The sequence below is a fragment of the Poecilia reticulata genome, linkage group LG1 (assembly GCF_000633615.1).
Source record: "Poecilia reticulata strain Guanapo linkage group LG1, Guppy_female_1.0+MT, whole genome shotgun sequence".
Taxonomy (NCBI): domain Eukaryota; kingdom Metazoa; phylum Chordata; class Actinopteri; order Cyprinodontiformes; family Poeciliidae; genus Poecilia; species Poecilia reticulata.
Genome location: NC_024331.1, coordinates 20582412 through 20596471, shown reverse-complemented (window position 1 = coordinate 20596471; position 14060 = coordinate 20582412). Strand labels below are relative to the sequence as shown.

The following is a 14060-nucleotide window of genomic DNA, read 5'->3' as shown; positions in this document are numbered from 1 at the left end:
CAATATATCAACAGAGTCAAAGCCTGAATTGCAAACAGAAAAGAAACAGAGGGGCAGAGTGCAGCACCAAAGTTTGTGATGGGTTTTTATGATAATTCAGCTTTTCATTACTTGACCAGAGAGGAGTCCCAAATGAGTAGTTGATCAGAATGTGTGCTCCTAGGAGGAGACAGCCAATCCATCATTCACGTCTTTTTCTGTCTTTCAGATTTGGCTTTCACATTTGATGCCTTAATGTCACCTTTTCAGGTAAACAGTTTGATTCTTTAAAGACAAACTGACCCAATCAACACTTCCAGTCTGGAAAGCAGAAAGGTCTCAGTTTGTCAATATCACTCTTCTCTCAATATTGGTTGCAATCTAAGCCAATAAGTACCTCCGACTACTGCTGGGATATTTGACTTGGAACCGACTGCTGATTACTCATTTACCAACTCCATTCAAAACCAGATTTTAATAAGTATTGGATTTGTCTGATACTGTTAAAATGATTAAAACACTAGTACAGATCCCAAAGTCAATAGTTTCCTATCAATATGTTGCATGCATTTATTTTCTGCCGTACTGGTAACTTTACTGGTTTCACTACAACATTAATCAGGCAGTGCTGCTCATGCAAACAGCTGCCTCCAGACAGCTGGCCAACACAGCAAAAATGAATCATATTACGTGTTCTTAAATCACTGCACTGTCCTACTGTTTTAACAGCACTATACAGTCTTTTGTCGAAATACATTGATTACATTTTCTCACATTTGTTAGAAGCATGTCAAGTATGATCCATGTATCTAACGACCTGAGGAGTTCCTCAGGTCGTTAGATACCTGAGGAACTCCTCAGGTATCTAACGACCTGAGGTTAGAAACCTGGATGTATCTGATGCAAGCAGATACATCCAGGAATAAACTCTTGTTTTACAGATGTACATAAACTGGCTCCTTCATTTGAAAGACTACTCCAACTTTTGACTGTTTTTCATCTAAAGAACACTGGATTGCCTTTTGTACAAATGATGCTATTTGAAAAGAATGTCCTTACCTTACCTATAGTACATTAACACGACGTAGTCTTAAGACAATGCAATCACTAAGCACTTTAAATTGCTTCAATTTACATACAGAGTATAGACAGCCACTTTCGGCGCACCTGTTGCTGGATGTTTGTCACACTACATGGAGCCACTGAGTTGAACCACATTTACAGACAAGGTCTAGATGACATTTGTGGGTTGATCATTTTTAGCTGTCTCCCACTTACACTAAGACCGAAGTAATGGACATAAATAGTCCAAAGCCTACGCCACAGGCCCTAACTAGATTGAAAGTTTTTACCTGCAAAATGCCTCAGAGGGATGCGTCTGTGAGCCAGCCTTCAATAGCTGATAAAACTAAGTTGTTTAAAGTAAGTGGTGTGCTGGTGCACAGTGGACTGCAGCTTGTCGTGCGGTACATTAGGAGTTGACAGATGGGAGTGAGAGTATGGGGAACCAATGATTTATTGCTGTGTGTACGACATTTAAAGTGGTGGGAGTGCTAAATCTGGAGGGGCAATGATGTAAGAGGAAATTAGTGAAAGAATGAACAAACAGCAGGAATAACACATGATGAAACCAAACATGTATTCTTGATATTCATTTTGCTCAGTTCATTTGCATTAAAATATAATTCATTATTGAACTAAAAAGAAGGAGTTTGAGATATTGCACGCAACAAGTGAAAGAGTGAAAGAGAGATGAAGAAAAAAAAAAGCAACAGCTCTTAATAGTTGACACTCAGTATAAATGATAAAGGAAACAGCTGTGAGTGTCTGATAGATGTCCTATTTCAATAAGCAAGTGGATTCAACAGGGAGACTCATCTACATGTTATACAGGGTATTTCCTCCAGTTGATCTTTTGTAACATTTTGTCATATTACGACAAACCTTCCACCACCTCCACTTCCGGCGCCACAAGAGCAGGCAGCCTGTTCCAGCAGCTCCTACTCAATCTTGAGTTTTCTCTTTTATTTCTTTTTCTTCAGATATGTTGTGTGCCACCTTGCTTTTTCACACAATTCAGCTGACCATTATATGGACAACTTTTTTTTTAACAGTATTTGTGCTCTGAGAGCAGCAATGGCCCTATCTGTTGTTTACACCAAAGATCAGCTGTTAGCTCTCCATAGTCATAGCCCATTAAGTGACACAGTATTTCCTGCAAGGTGAGGAGGAAGAGACTCGGGACCTGTACTGTCATCAAAATGTGGTGACTGGATGAGAAGGTATAGATACACCATCACCTCCATCACAATGGGAGGAGGACTGACAGCACCCAAGAGGTATACAGTTCATCACAAAAAACAAAGGGGGCTTAGATCACAACTTGGTTCATCTAAAACCTGCATATAAGTTTAACCTGTGTGTAGGCTCCTTCTGCACAGAGAACCAGATGTGACACACAGAGTGAGGATACAGTCTGAGGAGACTGAAGAAAATCTGAGGGACTGTTTTAGCTCTGCTAAGTGGGAAGAGCTCTATATACCTCATGGGGAGGACATTAACAAGATCCTAGACTGCACCATGGACTGCATTAACTTCTGTGTGGAAAACACTGCGCCCTTCATTAGGGTAGAGTGTTTCTCCAATAACTAACTCGAGACCAACCCTGGAATAAAGGCTTTCCTCAAGGAGAGGAAGAGATCCTTTAGATCAGTAAACACGGAAGAGTAGCTGCAGGAGAACAAAATCTGTGGGGTTTGGAAGAGCCTAAGGAGTCAGGTTTGATCAGACACTCACTGCTCCCCCAAGCCCAGTCCCCCCTGCCTAATCCCCCTCATTTGTGACAACGGCCTGCTTTTCTTTTCTGAATTTCACACCTGTCAGTTCTCAGCCATCACACATCCTTCAGCTTAGGGAGAGGGTGATGTACCACGACTTTGACTTTCAGTGGACTCTGGTACGTACCTGGGTGTTCCCCTGAACAATAACCTGGGCTGGAGTCATAACCCTGATGCTCTTTACATGAAGGGCCAAAGCAGACAATACTTACAAAGAAAACTGAAGCCTTTTGGAGTGAAGTGGATGGTCCTTTTTGACACTGTAGTAGCATCAGGCATCAGGCATCAGTGTAGCTGGTTAACAACTCTGGCCTCCCTTCCCCATCCTTCCTCTGAAAAAGTGCAGGTGATGGGAGACCAAAGAAATCTGGCTAAAATGAAATTATTGTCGGACACATGCATGGACTGGAGAGCTCCTTTCTCCCAGCAGCTGTTAGACATAACCACCACTACTTACGTTACTGCTGTTACTTGCACAGCTTTCTTCTTGCAAATAGTATATTGCTGTATTCTAATACTGTATACATTTTGTATACATCTAATACTGTATATACAAATACTGTATACATTTGTATCTTGTACATTTTAAGATGTACAAGATATGAATGTTGCACATTTCTTTTGATCTGAGTATGCCATTTTTAATTACTGCGTAGTATTAATTTTATATTGTATATTTATCCTTAGTGTACAGTCGCTAATGTTTCCGTTTTTAATCATTTTAACTTTTTGTGAAAAGACAAGTTTTGCAAATAAAACTGTCAACAACTTTAGTAGATGTCCAAGTTGGTAACAACATACTAGACTTCTGGCTGTAATTGCAGTGAAAGATGGTTGTAGAACACAGTTAGTCTTTAACCAAAAGAAAGTTTGTGGCTGTAAAAAAAAGTCTCAAAGTTGTAGAGGTTGGTGTGTTGATTATTGAACAAAGATATTATGTGTTTTACATTTCCAATTAAGGGCATTTTATGGCTTTAGTTTTCAAAGTTTATTTTGTTACTTAGAAACAATTTGTGCTATGTAAAACATGTTTCCAAATTAAGAATGACATGAAATTGTTTTGGGTTTTTTTGTATTTGCATATTTGTTAGAGTTTTAGAATATCACTTTAAAGTAAACTGTAATCCTTTTAGACAGAACTTGTTCTTCACTCCAGATAACACCCTCCAGCAGATGTACACACTCACACACACATTTATCTTTAGAAAATCCTACAGGGCTTCACTGCCTTTCTTTGCATATCTTACAACTGTTCCCTACTGTGATCTTAAGGTCAGTATGTTGCAGAGCATGATCAAAACATGTTTTTTCTGTACTATAGTGTTTTCATTAATTTGAGTTGTTTTTTTTGTTCTTGCTTTTGTTTTGTAGACAAGTAGTGGCAGAGAAGCAGACAAATGTTTCTCAAGAATCTAAAGTTATCTAACACTATATCCTAATATGTCTCCAGCCATTTTAGAAAATATTTGACAATTTTTTTTTTTTTACTTTTTTACTTACTCAAAGGTCTGCAATAAAATAGCATGTAGGAAAAAAAACAAACATAATTTTAAAAAAAGCACAACATTGTTTTGTAAAGTTATCTAGTTGGGGACACCCACATGAGCTCAGCTTTAAGAAAAAATGCTGTGAATATCAGACCTGGGGGCTTTCTAACAATCAGTACCATGGTTAGGATTTTAGAGAATATTTTTTTCCTTTCTTAATTTTAAATTCAAGTAGTCACCTCTTTATTGTTTTTTACTGAAATGAGCAGGAGAGAGAATGAGATAATATAGTTAAAGCAGATACAACTGAATCAGATATCTATGTATATGTATGGTATAAAAAAACATTACTTTGTTCATTTGCATTAAATCAGACTAAATTTACTGTCTGAAATTTTTTGTCTTAGGTCATTTTTGGATGACCAATATTATTTCATTAACCCATGTGCATGCGAGGACTGAGGCAAACGTAGAGGACTATGGCAAATGAGACAAGTTTTACGTGTGTGACACAAGGGTTAAGTCAAAAATTCAAAATTCTTGAATTATTGAGTTGTCTTTAAAACATCTGAGGAGGTGTTGCAGGCAGGTCGCAAACATGACCTCAAACTGGCCCGTTTCTTGACTGCACTCATCAATGGATTTGTAGTTTACCCACCACATCCCAACACAGGTTGATGAAGAGCCAATCAGGTAGAGAGCACCAATTTCTGATAATGCCGTTTTACTCTGCATCATATTCTGTCATTCAAAATAGAAAATATTTTTGGTAAATTTGACTGACCGCAAATAGGAAAAGTTTTTCTGGATTTAGTTAATGTCAATGACAAAAAAAAAAAAAGTTCTACCTTTTTATACAGTGTAGGAAAATATTAGATTTTAACTCGGTAAAAAGCCATACTTTAACACATATTGCCAGTCAATGTGTTATTAGACAACCCAACTGTTGCTAGAGCATTCTACATGGCAACTCTCAGAGGAGCTATGTGAGCAAGAAGGCCATCAGTTTCCCCCTAATGATCCTCCTACCTCACGAGTCCTGTTTAGTTTTATGTCCCACATCCAACTTGCTGTGACATTCGTGTGCTGGCCATCACACTCCCTAAATCCTTCTCTCAGCTGTACACAGTTTTGCAGAGTTGCCCTCTTTCAGCTGCCATGGCTCTTGGCTATAGCTATATTCTGCCCCGGCTCCCTTGACCCAAGCTAGTAATGCATTACACCCCAGATCAATTGATAGATTGGCCCTGTCTGAGCTGCCGTAACTAAATCAGCTGCTCCTGATGATTCAGCACCGGCCAGGGAGCCGGGCCTGCTGTCACCAATCACAGATCACCAGCAGCCGAGACAGGTATGGACATTCTCCTGTCACTTGAACCTAATTTATTGCCCGCTACCACATTGATTAACCTTGTGCTGTGGTTCAAGCTTCCTATAAAAATTTGTGTTGGTAGGGTGGGGGCACTTATGAAGACGGAAGAGGAAACATAAAGGCAACAGGATGCTTACATTACTTTTGTAAACTTAAAAAAAGAAAAAAATTATAAACAACATAATATATGCAGTCACGCTTTCAGATTGCTGGTGGTCAATCATTGCTTTGACAAACGTGTAAGCTATCATTACGTACTGAAAAGGAAATGTTCTATTCAGCTGCCTCTTTTACAGACCAAGAAACTTTCTCACCGCATGTTATGATTCATTCGTTCAATCATTCCTTTTCTATAGCCACTTCATCCTGCTCCTGGTTAGAGAGGGATGGAGCTGTCATCAGGTAAAAGAGAGGGTACACCCATCACATACAACACACATCACTCCATTGATGAAATAAAAAGAATCTCAAACATGGACACTTTTGGTGTGGTGGAGGAAATCAGAGAACCAAAAGAAAACCCTGGGCATGCCGTGGGTATAACACCACAAGATAAGATGTGAGACGGTTTGCTGTGTTTGACTAGACATAATGCAAAACTTAAGCAAACTCTTGTAAGTGCCGTTGTAAGTGGACTCTGGACTTTTTTGAGAGATGGGACTGGATCAAGTCGACTGAGCTTCCCAATATGATCATTTGTCAAGCAATCCACACTATGTCAGTATTAACATCGAAATTGGTCAACATTAATGTGGGGGTCGGTCGTGTGGTATTTGTATGGGCAGTGCCGGTTTCTAATATGGGCAGCATGGATGTATTTTTCATGCTAATGTAATATTCAGCCAGTTGAACAGAGTCTTACAGCAGCAGATGTTCATGTCAGACATTGAGGACATTGCCCAAAATGCTAATAGTCACAGAGTGATAGAATATGAGAAACAGAGGACAAACAAAAATAGGCATACTGCACCTGCTATCATCATTCAACTCTAACAATAAGAACAACTCTCAAATACAAACAAAAATCATACTTGTAACATTCACTAAAAGAGATAAGATCAGCCCAGGTTAATTATTTACAAGATGGCAGAGGTACAGCATAACTCAATGCGCTATTCCGAGCACATTGAAAATTCTTGTGTTGGCTTAAATTGCAATACATATTGCAGGTTTAGGGGAAAAAATGCAATGTCAATTTTATTTTTTATTTTTAAATATATATTGTGCAACTTGAATCCCCATCAAGACGAAGGAGTTGACTCGTCATATACTTGCTCTGGAGAAGTACTTGATGAATTAGCCTTGGTGCAATTAGTTGGACTTAATTTAACATAAAACTTTTTAGAAATAAGTATAACAAATTGACTATGTGAATTTGAATCTATGGGATTGGATTGGGTTGAATTGATTACATATATACTTCTGGATATCAAATGGAACTGGTTATCTTTTAAGCCATATTTTTATCAATAGAACAAATAAGCAATTCGTTCAATTTGTTCTATCAATCTTTCTTAGATGGACCTTTCTTAATTGGAAAAACAGAATACCTTTCAAATCTGTTTTTTCCGATACTTTCCAGAGAACGAACATAACACTATACACTGAAATGGAAATTGTATTGGATTAAGATGTGCTTTAGCAAAGTAATTTGGAGTATGAAATAATGTTCTTTTCTGTTTCCATAAATTAAAACTGATTAAAAATAAACATTTTTAAGTTTCATATTTCAATTTAATTAACAGTGCTCTTTATGAGCAGGTTCATAGCAATATTCTGTTCTGAAATCACTCCAGGTTGCTGATTTAAACCTTATTGGGGTAGTTGAGCTAAAAAGGGAAGCATTTTGTTCGTAATGCTTCCATGATTTACTCTCAGTTCTTAGCCTGGACAGCCAGCGGCTGTCAACAATCTCCCAGCTGTAGCCTCTGAAACACAACTCATGGGCCTAATGAACCAATGCACAATTACTTCAGGAAAAAGCTGGCTTGACTTAGGAGTAGAAAAAGTATGTGGGTGTTCAGAAACACTATCTTGTTTGTATTTTTTTTAAGGGTGACAGGAAAGAAACATCTATAAAACATTCAAAATAACAATCAAATATCTTCTGTGTTTTCATTCCCTGAAACAAGCTGCATCTGTACTATTCTACTGCATGTTTTTATGTATAAAAACATCAACAGTTGGAATAATTTGACAGTGTTGTGTAAATAGCATGTCTGTTTCAAGTCAAAGAAGCTCCGGTTATTTTGACATAAAGTGTAGATGCAGACGGGTGCCTGTCCTGTTGTTTCTCAAATCAAACATGTCCGATTTCGCTAACTGATCTGACTAGAGCAGTCCAAACCAATTATAGTAATGGTTTCCTTCTGACAGCAGAATGACAAGAAACTGAAGTCATTGATCCCAAATACAGCAAAAGATGTCCCGTTATTTTTTTATTTTTTCCTGAGCATGTTGTGTTCTATTTTAAGCCTATGCTGTAGATGGCTTATTTCCATTTTAAGATTCTGGAATGATAACTGAATTGCATGAGACTTGCAGGTAAAAAGGACGGTGCTGATCATATCAAAAATAACAATTTAATTAAAAATAAAATACATTTTTCATATGCATTACCACAAACACTAAAACGCCTGTGTTCATTTTATAGCATTCGTCTCTTCACTGGCAATTTAGAGAATTTATAAAAGTTTTATATATTAATAAATATATCTTGAGGATTCATTATCCAAATGAAAAAGACAAAAATCAATTCAAACTATCCTTTGAGTTACAAATTGGTCACAAGGGGACTTATGAGCAGCAGCCTGAAAAACAAATGCAAAAGAAAAAACTGCAAATGTATTTTTATTAAAATTAAATTGATTTCTTTAAGCTGTTTTAAGGCTGACCTACATTTTAAGAACGGTTTATTTAGAACTCAGCTTCTCAGTCTTAACATCTGATTCCTTCTTTCAAACAGCAGCTGATCTAAAAGCCTGCTTAGATATCACAAATGTTCTCAGCTTAGCAATAAGTGACTAACTCTAAAGTACTGACAATAATTAATAATACATAATATTTATAAGCAGAATTACTGCCGTAAGTATTATTACCACCCAAGCAGCTTTGTTCACAGATGGCCATACTTCAGGCTACAACAACCAACGCAGACTCCAAGTACAATCTTAGTAGGACAGATGATGATACCGTTGCTTCTAATGAACCAATAAGTAACCAGCAGCAGGCAAGCGAGGGTTATTTCGTAACTGTGACTGTATCTTATTAGTTTTTGTGCTTCAGCAAAAAAAAAAAAGAAAAACAAAAAGCTGTAACTGTCCAAGTACTGCAAACAAGAAAGCAGAAAAATACAATTCTACAGAGAAAGAAAATATGGTTCAAATGTCTAAGTTAACCAGTGATCACTGTCTTACCACAAATGGTGCCTGTAGATTGCAACCAACAATGACCACTCCAAGCATGAACAATTTATGATGGGCATGTGTTTTGTTTCTTTGTTGTAGATGTCTATCTTGGCAAAGCCTTAGAAACATTGTTTATTCCCCTTTAAATAGAGTCGCATCTGTAAATAAACTATATTTGTTAGTTGAGTTTTGGAAGATGAGTATGTAGGTTGCACCCACAGCCAAGTACCTAACACTCATACTAGCTTGGTCACACACTGCTGTGAGATCTCACCATACGCATCAACCAGCATTCGTAACAAGTCAGCCTGTGTGGCTGTGTTGGTTAGACTGTCGATGACAGCACACCCAAGCTGATCACTCATGTGCTTAATGGGATAGAGGGAAGATCTAAAAGCAGGTTATTCCTTTATCTCCACTTTAAAATTCGTGCTAAGTTGTAAGTAATGTAAGATAAGTAGTATTTCCGAAGAAGAAATCTTGTGTTTTTTGAACAATAACAATATCTGTTCTGTTGCTAAGAGATGAGCACATTTTCTGGTAACCAAGTGCCAAAGTAAACACACAAACAAACACACAAAGTAAATACACAGACTTTTCCATTGTAACATTTTCTTGCCAAAAGTTGAAAGAATAAAGAACAATATTGATTGCCCTAAGTACAATTTTCCTAATTTGTTGTACCAAGTTTGGAAAACTTACAAAAGACAATATCTGGTTGGTTTCGGTTGAGATTCTAGTTTTAATCTGCAACATGGCATAATTATAAAGGAAGATTTATAGAAAGACTTGCGACAATTGTTGATGTGAAGGTGAGTTTTAAACCTATAAACAGACTTTGGGCCATTTGCAGTCATTAGCAGGTCAGAAAGGCAACAATGTTCTTTGTGTGTGGATGTTGTTACTAATAAGCAATAATCAAAGGTTATTTTCAGAATCTGTGAAGTGCTTCAAATGACTTTAGAGGAACCATAAAAGCTCTAAGAAGCTATTTGGAAGAAAACAATTTTCAACATGTCGACATATCAGGCTTATAGAGGTGGTGAGAGAAAGTAAGACTTCGTTAGATACTGGGAAGATGGAACAAAGTCTTCCTCCAAATATTTCTCCCTGTGGAAGAAGGGCTCAGAAAAATACTGAAATGCTGGTCCTACGTCTTATATGATAGGTTATTAAGTAACTTTAGAGTCAAATGAAACATCAGGAGCAGAAAACTGGAGCTAGAATAGAGGCCGCACAATCCTCAATTGTGCTTAACAGGCTGTCCTGCATTACCAAACTCAAAAACCATATATTTCTACATATATAAATGGCATTTTCCTAATTCCTAACATAGTGATGTGCTGAAAACAGACATGATCCTCATGGCATTTCTTCTCAACACATCAGAACTGACTTTTACCAACACCTCACCTTGCACTGTCATCTTTTGTCATTATCAAACCTGCTTGCAGCAGCACTCTGATAGAGATAATACCACAGGGATTCACAAAAAGTAACAGATGGTAAGGAAATTACCAATATACTTTACAGACTCGGGACTTTGCACTTGATAAAAACAGAGCGAGTGGATTATTCATTTTCTTTCATCTGCCTTCAGATCAATTCAAGAATAAACCATCCAGCATCACCTATATACCTAAGGGGTTCTTTTTCATGTACATCATATACGATGTTTGTTCCTTAACTCCTGAAACAGATAAAGAAAAACTCAACAAAGCCCAACAAAAGCCTTAGAAAAAGGATGAAGTGACTGATAAGCAACACCTACATGAAAGAAATGTGAGAAATTATTGAACAGTAGAAAAGTAAATATGTGCTTCCCACATAAACACAAATACATTGTGGATACATACATATATATTAATATAATTTACATTAAAAAATGTAAATAAATGCATTTAAAAAAAAACTAAACACAGCATGTTCATTTGTTTGATTTTCAAAAGGTGCACAAAGGACTTTTGCACTTACATTGTTCATATACTCGCTCAACAGGTCTTGCAGGGCCTGACGAACAGCGTTGCACTCAGCCACAATGCGTTCACGGCGGTCATCGCGTGTGCACGATGAGTCAGCCATTAGCGCAGCCCCACTGATGATGCTCTCCAAGCGCTCCTCCAAAGAGGGCCTGAAACGAGCCTCGCTGAATGTCAGAGGGTCCAGGATGATCTTGTTCTGCAGGAATGAAAAAACATGTATAAGGTCAGGAAACTGCGACGGGGTATGCTGACCAAAACAAAACCAAAAAAAAAAAAAAGAGAGAGAGACCAGAAGAGAACGTGTGGTATGCTGTATTTCAATTTTATCCATACTGACTTAGAAAATGTGAGTCAAGTGTTTTATGAGAGTATCCCCAGAGTAAAAAACAGCAGCATTTGCCTGGAGGGAATAATCTGTCAAAACAGATCAACAGCTGTGTTATGTGTTGACCATCTTCCAAAAAGATTCCCGCTCACCATCCTGTAAATGTTTGTACAATAGGGCCATACACAATGCAACAGTTTGCTTCTTCCTGAAAACTGAACGTCTTGTGAGGCAAGTTCTCCAAAATGTATATTTTATATATAGTTTAAATCTAATAATTGATTAAGGTTCCCATGTAGAACCAGAGCTGGAGTGTGAACATAATATACTGAGAATAATGCCAAGCGATAAAAACCCAAAAGGAAACCTCAGTGAGATCTATTGCCACTGGGTTACAGTGACCTCTGCTGAGGCCTGTATATTAAGTATTGATGCTAACTAATGAGGTCTACCTTCAGTCTGTTGAATATCTCTGCTCTCTGATCCGAAGATTTAAAGGTGGAAATGAGATAAATGAAAACAAAAAAAGAGTAGCTTTGTGCAAGTCTAAATTAAGTTAAACATCTGAACCAATCAACTTATTGTTTTTTTTCTCTTTTTTTCTGTTCATGCATAAGGGTTGCTATGCCCTTTTCAATCTGTCTGTAAAAGTTCAAAAATTGCCCCTGAAACTTTGCTTTGTTCATGGTTACTTGAAACATGTCCATATTTTTTTATTTTTAAAGGTCTGTTAACTGGTATTACTTTTATTTCTAAACTGAATTCATAATGTTTTTTAAACAGCTGCCCACCTTCTTATTTAATTAGCATTGATCTTATATTGCTTTATTTGATGCTATTGTGGTTTTCTTTCATTTGTATTTAAAACATTTTGAATAAAGTCTACAGCTCCAATTAAACTCCACACCAAGTCTTTAAACTGAAAGATGAGACGTGCCTGCTTTTTTGTTATTTGATCAGCCATTTAAATTAAGCCTTACCTAATGACATTACCAATTATAGTATATAAGTCTAAGCTTTAAAAAAAATTCGTAAAATAATTCAACAGTGGATTCAACGCTAAAATTAGGATATATTTTTGTGATCTTAATGTCTGCAAGTAAATCTGACAAGAAAAGCTGTAAAAATAACTTACGTGGTGAGTTTGGCATATGCTAAAAAAAACAGTAAGAACAAAGGCAGTGTACTTGAAGCAGGTTGCTCCAGGGACAGAGTGACAGACTGTCAAATGATGCCAAATAACCTCTAAAGTAAGAAAGAACAGGATCTCTAAAGTCTACTTTTTTTATCTGAAGCTGACAAGTGCATATGTTGCACAAGATAAAAAGTGTTTGCACTAAAATATGTTACTTGAACATATTCTGCATATATGACGGTTCATGATTAAATTCACCATGGGAGTAAAGAGTTAAGAAAAAGGTTGGAAGTGTTGCCCTTATTTGCAGTCTTTCTGATGGCATCTATTTAAGTAATTACACATTTTGGTAGAACAAAGACAGTTCAATTTACTCTGTATCTCAGTATGAAAAGGTCCAAAGAAAAGACCACGAAGGGGAACTGAGAACATCCCTTAAGACTGGAATTATATTTTTATTCCACATGGCTTGTCACAGTACAATTATAGTAGAGACTTGGGAATAAACAAAGATGGAAAGTGGAAAAGCAACAACAACAAAAAAACAAACAAACAATGTAACTGGAATCTTTTCAGTTATCTTCAAAAAAAAAAAAAAAAACATGATTATGACTGGCGGGGACAGCTTCCTCAAGGTTTAGTGATGAATAAATGAGTTTTATGAGCAGTTGGCCTGTTTTCTGGTCACTTTACATGTCTATAGTAGCTTACCCAGTCTTTTGAAAATAAAAATAAAAATGTCAGCAACAATACAATTTGTAACTGTTGAGTTAAAAACAATGCGTCTCACACACCTAATAAATAACATGATATTTTAAGGAACAAAGAAAATTAAACATTAGTGCTAATCAACAAATGCACTTTTGTTCATCGTTGCTTCTTTTGCGCTATGTGATCTGAGACTCCAATGAATTTATTTATTTCAATAAATCAAATCAGAAAATGAAACTCTGATATTATATAGTTTCAGTATACTCCGGGTGAAATAAAGTATGTCTGTTCATGCACAACGCGCACGCAATACTTGGTCAAGGTTTTTGTTTTTTCCATGAATTAATGCATGAGGGCAGCATAGAATGGGGACAATTGGCCTATGACACTGACAAGAAGTGAAGGAAGCCCTTGTTGCTTTAATGGCAGCTTTCAGCTCATCTACGCTGTTGGGTTTGCTGTCTTCGACTGTTACCATGGTAATTAAGTACCAGGTGTTGTTCCTCTTAGTAGTGTGGGCAGGTGCCAGGGCCGACTGGAAAATGAAAGAGCATCTCCATAAAGCCAGTCAAATGAAATGAAGGAAGCGAGAATGCTTCATAATTTTGTGGTGTACAGAAATGCTGACTTTGGACTTAAAAAGGTGGAGAAGGCTTACACTACAAACAATGTGGTTCCTCAAATAGTAACTGGAAATTTCACATCGATTCTGTTAGAGATTTTTTGGTATTATCATTTTGTTGTTACTTTAGTTCATATTCAGTCTAATGTTAGAGCAGATTAAAATGTTCTCTTCTTTAGTGTGTGTATTAACTGACCTGGGGG

At 37.0% G+C, this 14060-nt stretch overlaps 1 protein-coding gene across 3 annotated transcripts in view; it reads right to left on the bottom strand.

Moving 5' to 3' along the window:
• ctnna2 (catenin (cadherin-associated protein), alpha 2) overlaps positions 1 to 14060 on the bottom strand; it is a 323748-nt gene that overhangs the window by 230666 nt on the left and 79022 nt on the right. For all 3 annotated transcript variants that reach the window (XM_008413718.2, XM_008413693.2, XM_008413702.2), the window contains exon 7: positions 11057 to 11260. In XM_008413718.2, the coding sequence (XP_008411940.1) occupies positions 11057 to 11260 (204 nt within the window). The remainder of the gene's footprint in view (positions 1 to 11056; positions 11261 to 14060) is intronic.